The sequence below is a fragment of the Vespa crabro genome, chromosome 22 (genome assembly GCF_910589235.1).
Source record: "Vespa crabro chromosome 22, iyVesCrab1.2, whole genome shotgun sequence".
Lineage (NCBI taxonomy): Eukaryota > Metazoa > Arthropoda > Insecta > Hymenoptera > Vespidae > Vespa > Vespa crabro.
Window position 1 is genome coordinate 1,406,585 of NC_060976.1, and position 20,624 is coordinate 1,427,208.

The window sequence follows — 20,624 nt, forward strand, 5'->3', positions numbered from 1 at the left end:
GTAAGAATCGATTTGACGTTGTCGAGTCTGTTAAAAGAAAAAAGAAGAAATAAATACCAAAAAAAAAAAAAAAAAAAAAAAAAAAAAAAGAAACAAAAAAAGAAAAAGAGAAAAAAGAGAAAAAGAAAAATTAAACGATTCCTCCCTCGAACTTATTACAACTGATGCTAAAAGTTCCTTTTTTACTGTTGGAAAAAGGATAAACAAAAAAAAAAAAAAGAAAAACAACAAAAAAAAAAAAAAGGAAAAAAGAGCGAATTAAAAAATAGAAAAGAAAAGAGGGGAAAAAAAGTTTCACGCAGCTCGTTACTTCGATGTCGCGGTCATTCCAAGGTCAACACCAAAGTCTCCTTCCGCATAGATTCTTTCTCGTACGTTTACGAGCTCGAACTGTGTGCCCTTCTCTCTCACTACCACCACCCTCCCCCACCGCCCCTCTCTCTCACTCTCTCTCTCTCTCTCTCTCTCTCTCTTTCTCTCTCTCTCTCTCTCTCTCTCTCTTTCTCTGGTGTGTCTTTACCGACTGACGACGGGAGCTCGACTTAAAACGATTTATTCGAGAAACTGGATTAAACGGAGCGAGAAAGTTCCGTTGTCGTCGAAAGCGTCTGGGGCATTAACATGCGTGACCACCTTGTTCGAAATCGTCCTTGGTCTTTCCAAGAACGCGCTTAACGCTCGTCTTTCTCTCTCTTTCTTTCTCTCTTTCTGTCTCTCTCTGTCTCTCTCTCTCTCTCTCTCTCTCTCTCTCTCTCTCTCTCTCTTTCTTTCTTTTTCTCTTTCTTTTTCTTTTTCTTTCTCGACCAATCGGTATTCCGTCTGTTCGCCATGAGAAAATCTTTCAACTTACATTTTTATCGATCTTGCTCATCGTCCCACATTTTGGTACACCACACCAACAATCAATACGTGATCTCAATATATTCAATTTATCCGCGCAAATCTCTTGTCATTGGTCTATTACCTATGAAATTTTTACGTATTTATATCATCGACGATTTAAAATAATTTCTTTTTTTTTTTTTTCCTTTTTTTTTTATTCTCGAAACTTTATCATAGAAAATATTTGAGGAAATAATTATAATCGAATGAAAACATTCGTTGACGAAATTTACATGTATACATGTATATTTTCTTTTCTTCTTCTTCTTCTTCTTCTTCTTCGTTTTTTTCTTTTTTTTTTTTTTTTTTTCTTTTTTTTTATTCTTTTTTTTTATTTCATTGTTGTAACGTAATTAATCGTCAATCGAAATTCTTTCGTTTGTACGAAATTTTTTTAAATAATAATATTACATCTCGTTGCGAAGTATCCATGAAAAGATTTCCTCAATCGATTAATGCAGCCATTAACTCCTATGGGTTTTTTTTTTTCACATTGGCCTGAATTGATCAGCAAAGGCTATTGTTATCTTAATTATAAGACATTATGATAAATATGCACGCCTACGAATGATATATAGTATGTTACGGTATATATATATATATACATTTACATCAATGCATGGGAATATTCGTTGTTGCATCAAATATATATATATATTTTTTTTATATTTTGTTATTTGTTTTGTCGTAATAATAATTCTTTTTTTTTTTTTTTTTTTTTTTTTTTTTTTTTTTTTTTTTTTTTTTTTTTTTTTTTTTTTTTAATATCAATAATTCTTCGCTGATCGATCGAAGAGAATTATATCTTGCGAAATAACGACTTAGTCAATTAGAATGTTAAAATAAAAAATGCAAAATCCGGCATTCCTATTCAGAGTTTCATCCGTTAATAGCTTCCTATGTCTATATTTTTTTTGTTCTATTTTTTTTTTCTTCCTTTCTCTCTTTTTGTTTAAACGATTAAAGATTTATCTATTTATTACATTTTACATTGCGATTCTCAATATACATATTTGTAATAAATAATAAAGATATTATAGTGATTGGTATTCACCGGGGTTTTCTTTTTTTTTTAACAATTAACGATTTCGAAAAATACGTACGTACGCATTTTTTATCGTCGCAGAAAGTACACGATTGAATGAGAGAAAAATAATAAATGAATAGATCGTTTAAACGAGAAACCAAAGGAAAAAGAAAAAAGAATGAAAAAAAAAAGAAAAGAAAAAGAAAAAAAATAAAAAAGAAATAAAACAGGCAAACTCGAATGTATTAAAATATTATCCATATATAAATTCGAATATAATAAAATATTATGCCAATGAATATATGAAATTAAAAACACATTGTATTATAGTGATCAAGTATTAATACTAGTATAATTATTGGTATCAGTATGCACGCACACATATACACACAGGATAGATACAAATACAAAAGATATCTTCCTTGTTCGTAATCACTCATCCGCAAATAACGAGAGCGCCGAGTTGTAACGTTACGTATGTAAGTACCTATGTGAGTATATACATGTGTAATTTGAGAGGGTAAAATAAGGAAAAAAATAAAAAAAAAAATAAAAAAATAAAAAAAAATAAAAAAAAAGAAACAAAGTTCCCTCCGACAATCTATATCGTGCGATGAGTTTGATCGAAGAAAAAAAAAGAAAAAAGAAAGAAAAAAGAAAAAAAGAAAAAAGAAAAAAGAAATGTGAAGGAAAAAGAATGAACGAACCGATCTTACATAGATTTATTTTTGTCTTTTTTTTTTCTTTTTCTTTTTTTTTTTTCATATCCTTCCTCCTCTCTTTTTTCCTTTTTCCCTTTATTCGATCGGATCAAATGAAAGGGGAAGGAGTTACGAGGAAAAAAGAAAAAAGGAAAAAGAGGAGAAAAAAGTAAAAAAAGAAACAAAAGCGAGAAAGGAAAAAAGGAGCATCTGATCGTGGTCTGTGTTGAAGCCACCGCCGCACCGCCGCACTATCGCATCGCAACGTCGTTAAGAACCTCCGGATGGCATTTTCTGCGGAGGCCGAAAAAAAAGAAAATGGAGGGTAAAGGTACATCGCGAAGGAGAGAAAGAGAATGATATATACATATATACCAACATAGACATATACGTACGGACACAGACAGACATACATAGATACACACAGACAGACATACACAAACGTACCTTATATAAAGAAGGAGGTACTGTGAAGTACGTGGATAGCTCTTTTCTCAAAGTAAAGTCGCGAAGAAGCGAAGAAGAGACAACAAACGATGAGGAGTGAAGAGAGGATTCAAAGAGCGAAGGAGGGATGATGGAAGAGGGAGGGAGGGAGTTAAAGGGAGATGCAGAAGGAGGAGGAAGAGGAGGAGGAAGAAAGAGGTAGTGATGGTGGTAGTGGAGGTGCTGATCGTAGTAAGGAGGTAAGAGGAAAAGGTGCAACGAAGAGAAAGAACGAACCATGGAGGTGGAGAGGGGGCTATGGCGGTGGTAACGACGGCTACGATGGTGGGTGGAAGAGGGGGAAGGGGAGATAAGAGTAAGGAAGGGCACAACACGTGACCGATGCCTTATATAAAGTTCGAGATCCCGTAGACCCCGAACACAGAGAGATCTCTTTCTCCTTTTCGAACGGAGTTTAAGAACGTGGTGTAATAATATTAAAAGTGTCATCTTTTTGTTTTGTTTAAATATTTCGAGTAACACGAGGAAAAAAACAATAATATTCTAGAGAAGGAGATATATATATATATATACACACACATACGTATTAAGATTTTTATTTTAAAATTAATTAACGTTAAATAATAAAGTTAATCATAGAGAAAGATATATATATATATATATATATATATATATACATAAAATATATCGACGTTAATAAATAATTAACGGAAACGAAAAAGAGAAAGACCGGAAGACAAAGGGAATCCATCAGGAACATATTTTTTTAATCAACATGAGGACGTACTACGTGATAGCCGCCATTCTGATCGCCGGTATGTAATTCGTAAAAGAAGTTAATCGTGCGTGTCGAAAGGAATATCGAGGAGAAAGAAAAGGCAAAAAATGAAAAGAAAAAAAAAAGAAAGGGGGAAAAAAAATAGGGGTACGCGCAAGCGGGGGCTACCGAGGGGAACGTGGAGGGTGAGGAGGTGGCTGCCCACCCCCCTCCTCCTTTCCCTAAAGTTGTAAGTGGAATTGCGTGTAAGAGAGAAAGAGAGAGAGAGAGGACAAACGTATTTTCGAGGCTATGATTAATGAAAAACAAACGCGAGTTTAAAATTTATGTTTAAGTCCTTGATCCGATCCGATCCAATCCAATTCTATTCTATTCAATTCAATTCGCATCGCGTCCCATTTTCGTATATACGAAAAGTGAATCTCAAAATGACAATTATGACTACGAACTAAAGTGTGTGTAATATTTGCATGTGAATATTTTTCAAACTATCATCTTATCTACTCATTTCATCGATTTTATCTCGAAAAATTTTCTTTCTTTATACGGAGTGCATATATATATATACATATATATATATATATATATATATATATATATATATATATAATGTACATAACCGGACGTCCATTAAACACGTCGTTCTCCTGAAGTAGTTGTTATCTCTCTTGGCTGACTATCAATGTTTTTTTCTACTTCAAACTATACGTCAATTTTAAGAAACAATGAAAGGAGGCCTGTTCTTTTGCACGAGACTCGAAATAAAACGCGATCTTACGTAAAACGTAAAATTTAACGAATAAATTGTAAAACGTAAGACGTGACAAAGTAATATACGAATCAAAATCGATATTTTATTTAAAAATTAGATTATTTTTTTTCGTTCGCGAAATGTAAGCGATAAAACGGCGAATAACGTTCTTTTTTTATTTCCTTTTTTTTTTTTTTTTTTTTTTTTAAGTATTCGAGTTTTTTTTTTTTTACCTCTTACGTCTTAATTCTTAAGTCGATTACGTTTAGTCTTACGTTTTTGCATCGATCGATGACTAAATGAAAGAGAGAGAGACCTCCCGCTTAACCCTGAGAAAGTTACTGATCCAACTTCTTTTTCTTTTTTTGTTGTTCTTCCTTTCCTTTCTTTTCTTTCTTTTCTTTATTCATGCAATAAATAAATAAGTCAAAAAAATAAATAAATAAATAAATTTGTTCAGATTTTAACACGACGGCCATCATTAAATTGCGTTAAAACATATATAAACCTATTTATTTATTTGTTGTTCATTTTTCTTCTTATTTATATATATATATATATATTTTTTTTGTATTTTATTTTTGTTTTATTTTCTTTCACTTTTATCTCTTTTTATTTTCTTCTTCTTTTTTTTTCTTTTTTTTATAAATATCTTTTCAAGTCCCACTTACTCATCGATCGTCGTGTTGTTAAACAATAATAAACTAAAATACATTAGGGATTAATAATATAAGAGATATCGTTTGGAAAATCTTGGAACTTTCTACTCTTATCTTTCTACGCTTTTAATTATAATTTTACCTTGATACATCTCATAGAAATATATATATATATAATAATCGTATAGGAAATAAACACGTGGGCATATCTATCCGTAATACATATCATTAACCTCAATAGTATTAATCATATTGAGATATGAGAAAGAAGTAATTAAGAAAAACAAAAAATTAGATCCGTCCCATTTATTCGAACGAAAAACGAAAGATAAAAGTCGGTGGGAAAAGAGGGAGGACGGACCGAAATAAAAAAGAAAAGAAGAAAAGAGGAAAGGAAAATAATAAAAAAAAAAAGAAAAAGAAAATAAGAAAAAAAAAAGGAAAAAGAAAACAAAGGCAAAAAATATTTCTATAGGATTAACCGGAACGTCCAAAATTGAAATTTTAAAATGTTAAGAATGAAAGTGATAAACGTAGAGAATTAAAGATGAAGGAATAAAAATATAAATGGAAGAAATAAAAGGGATAGAGATAATGAATATGTACGACGAGGAAAGAAAGAAAGAAAGAAAATGAAGGAAGAAAAAGAAAAAGAAAAAAAAAAAAATAGACAAGAGAAAAAGGAAGGAAAGAAATGGAAGATGATAACGTACGAGACGATAATAATATTATTTAAACGAGCATAACGACAATTTTTCTTATATATTTGAAAATTTATATCAGAACGGTCTTCGAAAGCGAAACGGAGAAAGTTTTTCTTTCATTCGTTCGTGCGAAGACCACACCTTCATTTTTTAAAACATCGAAGCCATTCAAGGCATTAACAAACACGACGAAAATAAAATAAAACGTGGGAGGTGAGACGATGCGAGCTGGGGTGGATGGAGGGTGGGAATGAATAGAGAAGAGAGAGAGAGAGAGAGAGAGAGAGAGAGGCTCCTATATAAGTTTGCGACATAAGAACGGTGTAATTCGTTCGAGAACTCGAACTCCTTCCCCTTTCGTTTGACATACGAGGATAACCTTGGCCCGGATTTTAACTCATCTCTCTCTCTCTCTCTCTCACTCTCTCACTCTCACTCTCTGTCTCTCTCTCTCTCTCTCTCTCTCTCTCTCTCTCTCATCATTTTTAATTATGATCGTCCAACCGTGCTAAAAGAGGATCAAAGCGTTCAAGGATAGATAATATTACTTAAGAATGAAATTAATTAAATTCAATAAGACGATTTATTTGAAATTAATATTTAATATTCGATATAACGTGATAAGTACCTCCTCCTTCTTCTCCTCCTTCTTTTTCTACTCCTTCTTCTATTTCTTTTACTACTCTTCCCCCTACACCCTCAATCTCCTCTATTCCTAATGCGGAAGTTTCATTTCACGTTGATTCAAGCGTGACTAAATTAATCGACTAAATTCAAGGAACTATTGGTATTTCGTTAGATCTATTAAATATAGAAAAAAGGAAGAGTTAGAGTTAGATAAGAAAATTAGAAATGTATAAATCGTGTATATGCGTTAATTTATATGTTAACGTTTGTACCAGTGATATACGAGTGATCTTTCTCTCTCTCTCTCTCTCTCTCTCTCTCTCTCTATCTATTTATCTATATCTCTATCCCTGTCTCTCTTGATTCATATAAATTCGTTCTTGAGCTGATATGAGCTACGTGGCATATGAACGTGGCACGCATATGCATAAGCAAGATTTTATATTTCTATAAGTCGCTAACTCGGCGATAGTCAAAGGAACGTAGAACAGAAATGAAATGAGTGAACGGGATGCTGAAAGGGCCCACCGCCACCATCACCATCACCACGACCACCATTACCGTTCACGATCACAATCACCATCACCTCCAAGTACCTCCAACACCTCCAAGTACCTCCACCACTACCAATTGGAAACAACCACTCCAGCAACAACTCTGTTATTGCTGCACCGCCGGCTGGCTGGCTGCTGCTCCTATCCGGCTGGCTCTGGGCCCAAAGTGAAAGCGTCTGGCGAAAGTCAGCTCCGTATCCTTACATAACGCATTCGCTTATTCCAACGGCCATCTTACATAGATACATATATATTTATATACGTGTACATTATACATATATATGTACGTGTATACGTACATATATTTATGTATGTATTTATTTATTTATGTATGTATGTATGTATGTCGCGAAGGAAAGAAAAGAGAAAAAAAAGAAAAAAAAAAAAAAGAAAAAAAAAAAAAAGAAAAAAGAGAGAATTTATTCCGGCACAGAAATCCCGTCAAGAATTATTTCGAATTACAAAAATCTCTCAGTAACGTAGCTAGTCAAATCTATTGTAATTTTAATAGGGTTATTAAAATTATTATTGGCTATTAATTACACTCAAGAGGAACGTCTATTCTTTAACGTTACGTTTAATCTCGATCTAATCTTCCTTTTCTAAGTTATTGAATTTCTTTTCTTTTTCTTTTCCAGTTTTGTTTTTAATCGTTCTCACTTTGTCACCGTAAAATGTTATCGTAAAATTTGATAAAAATTTAATAAATATTAATGAAATATTATAGTTATTACTTTTAATATTTCGAAGGATGATATTAAGATATCTTGATTAGATATTTGTCTTAATCGTCGAACGTTTGTTCAATCGAATTTCGCGAATTAAAAGGAAAAAAGAGAAGGAATATAATTATTTAACAAAAAAAAAAAATCAAATTAAAATTTTCTTAAATAATAATTTAACGAAAAAAAAAAAAAAAAGAAGAAAACCATTTCACTCTTGATTTGTTTTTTTCTCTCTAATTCTCGAATTGTTTAAAATATCTTTAGGAAAATAAAATGAAGATATTACTTCCTCGATGAAATTCTTCGATCATTTCATGAATCTTTCGTGGATTTTGTTTACGTTTTATAATAACGTACAATTATTATCTCGGTTTCTTTCCCATTCGACTCGTATATTTTAAACGAACAAATTATTTGACGAACGATAGAGAAATAAAAAAAAAACTCGCCCTCCTCCTCCCTCAACCTCCCGCCCCTCGCCCTTCCAACGTGGCATTAGACACGATCTCTGGTGTCTGTCGAAACAGGGGCGCATTATTAACCATAATTTAGAATACTTCTGCTTAACCGCAATGTAAATATTTTTTCTTTTTTTATTTTTTCATTTCTTCTTACGGACAAAATTTCGCTAGCATGCTAAAATATGAGAAATTAAAAATTTTCAAGACCCGAAGAATAATAAGTTCGAAAAAAAAAGAAGATAATGAATGAAAAATGGAAAGAAAAAGATAGAACGAGAGAGAGAGAGAGAGAGAGGGAAAGAGAAAGAGAGAGATAAAGAAAGAAAGAAACACGACTCCATGTTTGCCTACGTAACATCAGGATGGTTTAACGAAACCAGTTCCTGCGTTGAGAGAGAAAGTAATTTTCGAATTGAAGAAAAAGTGCCTCTGGATCTTCATGAATTTTTTAAATAATATATATATATATATATATATATATATATATATATATGTATGTATATATATTTACCTAAAGATTTCATTAAAGTCAATCGGGGACATTCCAAAAGGGATATACTAATTATTTTTTTTTGTAAACGTATATATTTTAGGTAAATATATATATATATATTAATTACATATTTATATATTATTATTATATAGATATGTATAAATAAATATATATATTAAGTGGACCGGAAAGTAATGTCGATTTCTTAAATTAAATTTAAACGAATAAATTTTTAACAAGTTTTTATTTTTAATCATAATCAAATATCGACATGCGCAGAAACGACATTACTTTCCGGTCCACCTAATATATATATATATATATAGATATTCTGTAAATATGTATATATATATATATTTACTTAATGATTTTGTGGAAATTAGTCAGACATTCCAAAGATATTTTAATTATTTTTCCTTTTTTTCTTCTTCTTCTTCTTTTATTCTCGAAGACGTCCGAAAAAGAAAGAACAATTTCTTTTTCGTTTCCTTTTAATTTTACTTTTAATTTTTGTTTACTTTTATCTTTATTTTCATTTGTATATACATTTATATATTTATTATTTTTATTTTTTCATTGCAGGCACCACCAATGCCCAAGAGAATTTCAAATGCCCGGACGATTTCGGATTTTATCCCCATCACATATCGTGCGACAAATATTGGAAGTGCGAGAACAATTTGGCGGAATTGAAAACGTGCGGTAACGGTTTGGCGTTTGACGCGTCCGACAGTAAATTCCTTACCGAGAATTGTGATTATTTACACAACGTCGATTGTGGGGAAAGAACACAATTGGAACCGCCAATCAGTACGCCCCATTGTGCCCGTCTCTACGGTATATTCCCGGATGAAAAGAAATGCGACGTATTTTGGAACTGTTGGAACGGCGAAGCATCGAGATATCAATGCAGTCCTGGACTTGCATACGATCGCGAAGCCAGAGTATGCATGTGGGCCGATCAAGTCCCCGAATGTAGAAACGAAGGTAATTATTAAATTATATTAATAATATATTAAGATATTGATACGTAAGATATGATAAGGATAGTATCGTTGGAAGAAAACAAAAAGAAAAAAGAAAAGAAAAAAGAGGAGGGGGGGAAGGGAAAGAAGATATTTTTATTTATTATGAAAAAAAAAAAAAAAAAAGTTTTCCCCTTATTATCAATCGATACGTAATAAATATTAAACGTTATCCTATGAAATATCTATGAATAATAATAATAATAATCTATAATATAATATATTCTGATGAATATCTTTGATAATACACATTAATTTGATTGAATATTTTACAATAAATATAAATAATCGAGAACATAAATTTATTATTATTATTATTAACATTAATTATTATTACTATTATTAATATTACGTTATATAGTTACTTACTATATACATACGTATATAATTCCTTTCTTATTAACGAGACCTAGATTATTTAAAATGGGAATGGAGTAGTTTGTATGGATAAAGAAGGACAAAGTTATATATACATATATAAACATATAGTTATTACATTGCACAGAGGTCGCAGGAGGTTTCACGTGTCCAGCCGCAGGCGAAGTGAGCGGCGCATCCGGCAGCTTCAGCAGACACGCCCATCCTGAGGACTGCAGAAAGTATTACATATGTCTTGAAGGTATAGCTAGAGAATATGGTTGCCCGATCGGTACCGTCTTCAAAATTGGTGATGCCGATGGCAGCGGTGCTTGCGAGGATCCTGAAGATGTTCCAGGATGGTAAGTATTATAATAATATTTAACAAACAATAATAATATAAATAATCTAAATAGTGTTCATAATAATGATATAAATATGATTAGTAATGAAGTGTCGTCTAAAAAGAGGAAAAAAAAAAGAAAAAAAATATCTCTCTCTCTCTCTCTCTCTCTCTCTCTCTCTCTATCTCTCTATCTCTCTCACTCTCACTCTCTTTAAATATTCGTAATCACGCGAGATCTCTACCTCGATTCGTGATAGCTTTTACCTTCGGTGTATCACGAAAGTGAACCAGATTCTATATATATATATACATATAGAGAGTTTTATCGTTTACTTTTCGCGTCGTTCCCAATCCCCCTTCCCCCTCCCCCCTCCGAACGCCCCCAAGTCCCCGCCCCCGAAGCCATACTTTCACCGTATTAACTTGATCTAATTCGCGTGATGTCGTACATTTTAGTCGTACAGAACGTAAGTCAGTAGTTTGTTCTGGGTATAGAAGGAGTAATATCTATCATAACAAATGTTGATCCTATTGTTGCATATATATATATATCCTTATAACGCTTATATAATACTTTAATAATAATATTCCATTTAAGTATAAAGTTTAAAAAATATATCCTTAATATTTTAGATATGAAATCATTAATTGATCATCGTCATATTGACATTATTGATTTTTTTTGTTTGTTTGTTTTTTTTTTTTTTTTTTTTTTTTTTCTTACCACCTATGTGTTTTAAATAATCGTCTTATTTATCATTTTGCACGTAGACTTTGTAAAATATACATGCATATATCTGTGTAGGTGTATCATCAAGAAAATCACATAAACACACACACACACACACACACACACGCGTACACACGTGTACATGCACACAACTATACATACATACATATATCCTGACACAGAGAAAACAATTAAATTAAATAATCTGAATGTAATTGCACGAGCATGTTATCTTTAACATATATTTGGATATTATTTCCATTTTGCTTTCACAGCGAGGATTACTATGGTGACTTGGACCTAAAAAGCATCAGGAAGAGCGAGTTGCTCGCTGGAATTCAAAGTTCCGGTGAACCGAGGAAGCCATCACAAGGCAAACCTAGACCCGCACCGATACCCGCGAGGCCATCCGCACCTCTCCAGGAATAATCAATCTTCTGCTCTATCAATTATTTCTTTGTCTTTTCTTTTTTTGTTTTTTTTTTTTTTTGTTTTTTTCTTTTTTTATCATCATTTCCTTCTCTTCCTCTTTTTATTCTTCTTTTTCTGTTTCTTCCATATACAATTTTTCTTACTATACCACTTTTTCTCAACTCGTTCGTTTTACCTCCTTCCTTCTCTCTCTCTCTCTCTTTCCTTCTATATACACATACATACACACACACACACACACACACATATCCATAGACACGTACGCACGCACATAAATACACTAACAGGACTTTCGATCTATCATCCTGTTCGTCCTGTTTCTTCGTTATCTTATTTTATCCATCGTATCCTTCAAAACTCAAACGCAAGTTCCTTTCCTTTCTCAAGTCTTATCCTCTCTATAAATTTTCCTTATCTTGTTTTTTTTTCTTATTTTCTCTCTCTCTCTCTCTCTCTCTCTCTCTCTCTATCTATCTATCTATCTATCTCTATTTCTATCTCTCTGTCTGTTTCACTCTTGCAGTATCACGATTTTTTCGAAAAAAAAAAAAGAAAAAAGAGTAACCGGTTCCAAACCGTTAAAATCGATTGCTTTTAAACGAGACCCCGACACCCCGCCACACCCCCTCCATCCAATTAAACGTCAAACAAGAAATCGTTAAACATGTGTTCCTTGGAATCGCGTTTCTCTTTTAAAACGATCGTTGCTAAGAATGTATTATAAAATAGATTTGAAGAGATCCTAAAATTAAAATCCGCGAGGATCTCTATGATCTTTCTTTCGATCGACGTTTTATAAAATCGGCCCAATAATAACGTTCGAAAGGATATAAAAGAAAGAAAGAAAAAAAAGCAACAACAATAATAATAATAATAGTAATAATATTAATAATAATAATAATAATAATAATAATAATGATAATGATAATGATAATGATAATGATAATAATAATAACAACAAACAATAACGATCTTGGAAATTTGTTATATGTAAAAGAATTATACAAACCTAATTATTAATCGTCCCGATTATATTATCTGATATATTCTTTAATAGCTTAAATGATTGATGTCTGCAATTACGAGTCCAAATGTAAATTACAAATATTGGTTGATCGTTAGTCACCTTGTTAACGAACGATTTTTAATAATCAATTGAATTTAGTGCAAAGTCAAACGATATATATATATATATGTGTGTGTGTGTGTGTGTGTGTATATATGTATATATATATATATATATACATATACATATACATATATATACATAAACATTGTTCGGAAGTGCCGATCGGTTTGATATCGAATGTCGAATAAATAATTAAAATAAATAACTTTGTCTGATCTTTCTCCATTGAGAAACACAATAAACATTATCGATAACAAACTAATTAGCACTTCCAATAATAATATTCTCTGGATGGATTTAAGGAAAGAAAGAATGAAAGAAAAAAAAAAAAATGAAAGAAAAAGAAAAAGAAAAACAAAGAAAAGAAAAGAAAAAAAAGAAGAAGAAGAAGAAGAAGAAGAAGAAGAAGAAGAAAGGATACGTTTTCATTTTATCCCGCATCATTTCAAGGATATAAAATTTATCGATCGTTATTTTTTTCTTTTTTTTTTTTTTCTTTTTTTTTCTAATCTCCTAAGAAAATTCACCAAACCGCGACTGCCAAGAGAAAACAAAAACGAAACAAACAACGACAACGAAATATTTAAGAAATACATACAAAAAAAAAAAAAAAAAAAAAAGAAAAAGAAATAAGAAACAGGAAAAGAAAAAGCAAAAAAGATCTTCTTTATCTTTCTTATCTTCGGCTTCGGTCGGTCGGTCGGTCGGTCGAGCTCGTCTCTATCAAGCTAAATCGTCATCGACTTGTATATGTTTTATAGAAAAAAAAGTGGAAAACGTGTAAATAAAAAAAAAAAAAAAAAAAAAAAAAACAGAATAAACAAAAATTATACCTTCAATGTTTAACCTTTTGCGGTCCGTTTTCTTTTTTTGTTTGTTTTCTTTCGTTTAAATTATTACTATCAGATTCATTTCGAAGAAATATTTTTTAATCTAATAAATATGAGATAAGAATAAAGACCGTAAATTGTTAACTGTCTCTCTTTCTCTCTCTCTCTCTCTCTCTCTCTCTCTTTCTCTCTCTTTCTCTTTCTCTTTATTTCTATTTCCCATCCTCCCTTTCTCTCTCTCTCTCTCTCTCTCTCTCTCTCTCTCTCTCCCTGCCTCTTTATTTCTCTCTCGACCTCGTCTCTTTTAATGTTAAATGTTAATATGAATTAACTTAAATATTAGCTTAAATTTTCATTTCTATTGATTTCCCCTCTACTCCCCCCCCCTCCTTTTCCTTGCGTTCTCCTAATATTTGCACGCACTAACGTGTGAGACAATTTTTGTAATTTAATATCGATCCAAATAACTATGCCATGTTGTGTATATGTTGCATTTGTCTCTAAAATTTCGTGACTTACTCTTTATCAATGCATGTTTACAATGTTTACGTACATATACATATACATGTAAGAAATAACATCTCCTTTTAAATAGAATTTAAATGAACAATGAAAATTCCATATAAGCCCGACAAGTAAATATCACTTAATCCTATTTAAATTCTAATAATATCTCTTAATCCAATTTCAATATGTAAAATTGTTTATAAATATCTTTTTAATAGGAAATAATAATAATAATAATAATAATAATAATAATAATAATAATAATAATAATAATAATGATAATAATAATAATGATAATAATCATATCAACAACAATCATAACGATGAATTTCTCAGTGAAGACTACTACGGAGGCGTGGACTTAAAGGCTCTTCGTAAATTAGGATTCAAGAAATAAAAGAAAGGAAGAACATTGATACGTTCAAAGAGAAACAAGAAGACCGGACGTACGTGCATGTATCTGGAGGGACGGTTCTATTGTTTAAAGGAAAAAAAAAAAAAAAAAAAAAAGAAGAAAAAACCACCGAATTTCCAGCAATATCCTTGAATTTCACTATCTTTCTTTTTTGTTCTTTTTTTTTGTCCTTTTTATCCTTTTTCTTTTTTCTTTGTACAGTACAATAAAACTTCGTATATCGCAAATTAAAAAACATATATATATATATATATATATATATATATATATATATACATACATATATACATATATACATATATATATATATATATATATATATATATATGTATATCTATATATAAAAAGTTTATATGTATATATATATATATATATTTTAAAATTTGTGATTAAATTATTACATTGTTAATATAATTTCTATCGTATTTCGTATGTTCTTATCAGAAAATCTTTTTCAATTTAAAAGGATGAAAAATTTCATTTACATTTATAATTGAGAAATTGTTTTATTTCAATAAAGAGAGATAATTTGTAGATAGAGAATATAATAATATAATAATATAATGGCTGATTAAATACATTCTCTTTCTATTTCAAAATTACATTCATTTCAATCTAATCGATATTTCAATTCTATCTAAAAATAAATAAATACGATAAAAATTATGGGAACAATTTAATATTAATTATCGGGCTATCTTTAATTGGTGCCTATCTTGATTATATTAAGATTAATGTTTGAATTTATTATTATTATTATTATATGTATATATATATATATATATATATATATATATATATATATAAATATAAATAAATAAAAAAAAGAAATAAACGAATACACGCAGAAGAGAATTCTAATAATTGATTGCGTTTATTTATTTCATTTTTTTTGTTGTTTTTATTTTTTGTTCTTTTTTTTTTTTTTCTTTTTTTTCCAATGACTATATATCATAATATAATCTATTAATAATCATATGTGTATATAAATTATAATCTATAATACATAATACTACTGTAATATATTTATTGAAATATTATTGACTTATATCAATCAAATATCATTCTAATTGAATCTATATATATATATATATATAAATATATGAGAATGATATATTATTAATGATGTTATTCAAATATAGCGATAAAGGAAAACAAGATAATATTATTATAAATACTTTACGTTAAAATATATAAGATTATAATGAATTCGATCGAATTTTTAGAAGAGCTAACATATTTTGTTCGTTTCTTATTTTCACAGCCGTCTATGTGTAAGTAAATGTGCACATATTATACCATTAATACGCTTTGCATGTGAATCATAATCTATCAAATGATAAACAAACATTAAGGATTCTGCATAAATGTAAATATTCGATCTTCACAATATATATATATATATGCCAAAATTTTATAAATAAGGAAACAGTAGATCTATCTTAAGAATAACTTTTTTTTTCTCCTTTTTTCTTTTTTCTTTTTTTCGAAGTGAAACGTCGTTGTCGTCGTTTTCGAAATTTTCAATAAATACATAAATCGAAAAAAATTGCCCGTTTAATGCAACATTAACAAAAAAAAAAAAAAATAAATAAATAAATAAAAATGAAAAAAAAAAATAAAAAATAAAAAAAATCGTTGGTCAATAAAATATTCCCATCTAATGTATCTCCCAAAATTGTTATTTTATTTTTCTAACAAATATATATATACTATTTTGATTCAGACGTAAGCGAAGCAAACTTGTAAAATATCAAATGTTTTAATTTGAATCGAAAGAAATTTTAATTTATAAATAGATCTGTAAACTTTTCATTCGGATAACAAAATACAACGTATATGAGTTTGTTGTATTTATTTATCACAATTAATTAATATCAATTGGATTATTTTACAATTATCGTAAGATAGCAGAATAAATAATTATATATCCCTATTACTCATTTATCATTTCTCGATTTACCTTTGTACTATTCTATGGGAAACCAGAGAAGAATATTAATTTGATTTTAACTATCGCTCTGTATTAGAGTTATCTGTGACTAAGCGATAGAGATATATGTATGTATATATATACATATATATACATATATATATATATATGTATATATATATATATTTATATGTATGTGTGTACGTATACATTATAAATTAATAGAACGTAAACAATTAAAAATTTTTTTTTTCATTTTTGCAAACTTTGCTTAGTCCAAATAAATCCTATAAATCCATCAAATTTTTTTTATACATATGTCTATTGATTAAGAAACCATTCCTTTGTAGTTTAGTTGTATTAATAATAATAAAATTTGCAGAAGACATTATTAAAGTAACATAGAAATTAACAAAAATATTTACTTCTATGTAAATCTTATCATTTTAATACAATTGAAATATATATATAGGATTAATTTTGCACGAAAAATAATTTGTATATTCGCCTATCATTATTTTATAAATATAATTATTATAATATGATAATTATTATAATATGATTAAATTATTGATAATTATTTTTAACAAATTGCTCATACTATGATTACTTTTTCAGACGGATTGTCTTTATGGATTGTCATAAAAAAAAAAAAAGAAAAAAGAAAAAGAAAAGAAAGAAGAAACAATAGATTGATTAAACAATAAAAAAAAACATATAATTATACAATTCTATACTTTTTTTGTAAGAGAAAATAAAAAAAAATATGTTGAGACATAAAAAAAATTCTTTGTGCACAAATTAGACTTACATAAGAGACTTATTATTAAATTATAATATACATAAATATATATATACATATATATGTGTATATATATATATATATATATATATATATATATATATACATATATATATTGCGTGGACATAGACTTATTTCTAAATTTCATGTTGTTGGAAAAATTATGTTGGAATGGCGCATACTTTCTTATCCATCACATAATGGTGATTGAATTTACACTGATTTTCATAAAATATGTCCAGTGTGTTTTCCTTATTAGATGTATATAATATTTATGCGGAATCTTGATGTCATGTTTTTCATATCCACTCCGGAATGATCACAATGGTTACAGTGAGTAATGATGTACTAATTTTATATGAAACAGCATTATTATCTAGAAATACTGCTGCATAAAATTCAACAAACCTCTTCATACTTGGACTTCTTGGCTCATTGTAGAAGTACACTTGCTTTCAACATTAAAAGTACTCCTTACAAACTTTCAAAGTTTGTATTGTAGACTTTTTTTTATGTTTTACAAATGTTATGTTTGTAAAGTATTTGAATTTTTAAGTGGTTTATATCCCTAAAAAATAAAAATCAATCAAACAAAATTTATATATAAAATCATTTGTTTCCTTTTTTTTTTTTTTTTTGCAATTATTATATTTACATATTTACATGCATTATCGGGTGGAATATTTTTGCTTGCATTAAAAAATTACTACGATAAAGTTATTATAAAATGATTATTTTACGAAACATCTGAATGAATAATTCTAAATATTATTATTATTATTATTATTATATTACTTTTTTAAAATAAAATCTTTCTCAAATATTTCATAAGTTAATCAATTTACGAAACTGTTTATATAGTATACTTTTATTGTTAATAGTGGTTGGATTAAATGATGCATTTTATATTTTTCTGTAGTTCATGCTGCCATAATGAGGCGCTCGTACACTTATATGTTTGCTTTCTGGTCTTACAGCATTGTTAAATGAATCCCGTAATCGTTCTGTAAACGTTTTATACTCCATCTCAGGATTATTTTGGCCAAAGTCAAAGTCTGCAACTTCAACAGTGAATCTTGATCTACTTTGGATGTAATATGCCACGCCAAATACTATTAAAACAACAGCTACGAGGGTACAAGAAACAGGAACGACGATAACAGATAATTGTGGCTTTGGTGTTACTGAAATATAATAAATAATAAATATATAATTGTTTCAATCTTAAATGTTAAATAGAAATTTAATTCAACTATCAAAAAAAAAAATATATATATACCTACCTTTGTAAACAGTTATGGTTTTAGGATAAATTTGTTTGCTGACATCATTGCTTATTATAACCAAAATTGTATATTCGGTAGGTTCAAAGAAATAACGAACAATAGAAAAATTACATGATGGTAAATGATCTATATATTCGCATGTTTCATTACCAGTTACATTATATTTGCCTTGATGAAATTCCAAACATTTATAAAATGGTCCTGAACCATTACAAGTTGCATTAAGAGATAACATGTCCCAAGGCTGAATCCAATCCGTACCCTTGATTGTGATATTTGTTATAGGTGCTATAAAATAATCCCAATACAAAATTTTTCACATAACCAATATTTTAAAATATTATTTTAAATAATAATAATAATTATGATTATTATTATTATTATTATTATTATTATTATTATTACTGTACAATAAAATTATTACATAGATTACTTACCTCGAACAAAAATTTCTTTTGTGAAATAACCATATGTTTTATTTGGATCTGGAGCTATAGCAGTTGTATTTTGGCAAATATATGGAAATGAAATATTTCCAGTATTTATTATGGTTGAATTAAACGCAGGCATAATTGTCATGGATGTTGCTATCGTTGTATTTATATGTAATACAGTTGTAGGCGATATAGTAGTGGTTGATAGGACAGTACTTCCATTGGTATTTATTAAAGAAGTATTTGAAGTAGTGTTCGATGGTAATACAGTAGCAACTGTGGTTGTAGTGGATGATTCTATTGGTTCATACGATGCAATTACCAATGCTGATATAATAGAGGATGTATTAGAATTTGTAAAATTATAAGAAAAATTTAAATCATTAGTTTGTCCATAATATCGGCAATCAATGAACCAATAAATTGATATAGATGTTGCTTTTTCTGTTATAAAATCATAATCTCCTTTACGTATATCAATACCAAATTGTGTTTCATGTGCAGTTGAAACAAATTTATCATTCAATGTTTTATTTGATTGTGATATTGTTATATTACCATTAAGAAGTGCTATAAAATATTAAAATATAACGTATAAATTAATACGATTATACATTGATTATATATCAATAATTTGAAATATAAATTAATCTTTAAATATTATAATACTTACGAGTTACATCGAAACTCGTACGACCACTGGTTAAATTTTGCCAATAAAACAATAAATATTTTTGAACTAATACTTCAACTTTATAAGTTCCTACAGAATATTTATCTTGAGGATAGGTCAAATTCCAATATACTGTTGTATTTTTTATTAACCCTGTCTAAAAAAAAATTTTTTTTTTTAATTTGTAATGTACGTATCTATACATATATATATATATATATATATATATATATATATATATACATAGAAATATAATATAATAGAATAGAATATATATATATATATATATAATAAATACTCACTACACTTTTATGAGGTATTAGAGCATCATCGGTCCATGTATATCTGAAAGTGCCTGATGGTCGGTAACCATCCGGATTATACAAATCTGCTCTGATTGTAATTGTACCACCAGACACAACGGGTCCATTGTTTGACAAAATGATATGGAATTCCTTAGAATGAACTGTAACGTCGAAAAAATTAAAGAAAAAGAAAAAAAAAATTTTTTTAATATTTTTCATATTTTATATTGTATTAAATAAAAAAAAAAAAAAAATAAAAAAAATAAAAAAAATAAAATATTATTACGATATATATGTGAAAATAGATAATGGAATAAAAAATGAAAAAGAAAAGAAATTTAAAAGAAAATGAGAACGTACAAATGATTATGATATCTCGTGTCAATGACAAATTAAATATCATTATTTCTATTTACATTAATATAAGAATCCATTAAATGACATTGTCTTTATTATTCAAAATGATTACCTTGTAAAAAACAATAAATAGTCCAAACAAGAATGCTGCAAAAATTTGAAGCTAGCATTCCGCACATCACTAAGCTGTCACATTTATACAGAATTTATTTTTATCGCCCTTAGACCGTAGTCGTCGTAACACTGATAGAACG

The 20,624-nt window shown here is 28.8% G+C and overlaps 2 protein-coding genes across 5 annotated transcripts; one reads left to right on the forward strand and one right to left on the reverse strand.

Annotated features, from left to right (window-relative positions):
• The first annotated feature begins 3,656 nt into the window (after positions 1-3,656).
• On the forward strand, positions 3,657-14,807 carry LOC124431761 (protein obstructor-E-like). 2 transcript variants are annotated; one of them, XM_046980006.1, is made up of 4 exons: positions 3,657-3,872; positions 9,392-9,796; positions 10,340-10,553; positions 14,502-14,807. In XM_046980006.1, exons 1-4 carry the CDS (start codon positions 3,833-3,835, stop codon positions 14,560-14,562), a joined length of 720 nt encoding a protein of 239 aa, XP_046835962.1. In that variant the 5' UTR covers positions 3,657-3,832; the 3' UTR covers positions 14,563-14,807. The 2 variants fall into 2 exon arrangements, with proteins under 2 accessions (XP_046835962.1, XP_046835961.1); XM_046980005.1 differs by lacking the exon at positions 14,502-14,807 and adding an exon at positions 11,543-12,955.
• A 1,613-nt stretch (positions 14,808-16,420) lies between these two features.
• On the reverse strand, positions 16,421-20,624 carry LOC124431712. 3 transcript variants are annotated; one of them, XM_046979902.1, is made up of 7 exons: positions 20,483-20,624; positions 20,011-20,174; positions 19,709-19,865; positions 19,039-19,605; positions 18,599-18,889; positions 18,291-18,499; positions 16,421-17,883 (listed from the first exon to the last, which is right to left on the reverse strand). In XM_046979902.1, exons 1-7 carry the CDS (start codon positions 20,547-20,549, stop codon positions 17,842-17,844), a joined length of 1,497 nt encoding a protein of 498 aa, XP_046835858.1. In that variant the 5' UTR covers positions 20,550-20,624; the 3' UTR covers positions 16,421-17,841. The 3 variants fall into 3 exon arrangements, with proteins under 3 accessions (XP_046835858.1, XP_046835857.1, XP_046835856.1); XM_046979901.1 differs by having other exon boundaries at positions 18,264-18,499; XM_046979900.1 differs by having other exon boundaries at positions 18,182-18,499.

Bases quoted from the DNA above. Each gene is read 5' to 3' on its own strand.
- LOC124431761 (XM_046980005.1), top strand. From the start codon at position 3,833: ATGAGGACGTACTACGTGATAGCCGCCATTCTGATCGCCG. The intron at 3,873-9,391 runs GTATGTAATTCG...TTTTCATTGCAG, and splicing joins AGCCGCCATTCTGATCGCCG to GCACCACCAATGCCCAAGAG. The intron at 9,797-10,339 runs GTAATTATTAAA...TACATTGCACAG, and splicing joins CCCCGAATGTAGAAACGAAG to AGGTCGCAGGAGGTTTCACG.
- LOC124431712 (XM_046979900.1), bottom strand. From the start codon at position 20,549: ATGTGCGGAATGCTAGCTTCAAATTTTTGCAGCATTCTTGTTTGGACT. The intron at 19,606-19,708 runs GTAAGTATTATA...AATATTTTATAG, and splicing joins TACGAGTTTCGATGTAACTC to CACTTCTTAATGGTAATATA. The intron at 18,500-18,598 runs GTAGGTATATAT...ATTATATTTCAG, and splicing joins AACCATAACTGTTTACAAAG to TAACACCAAAGCCACAATTA.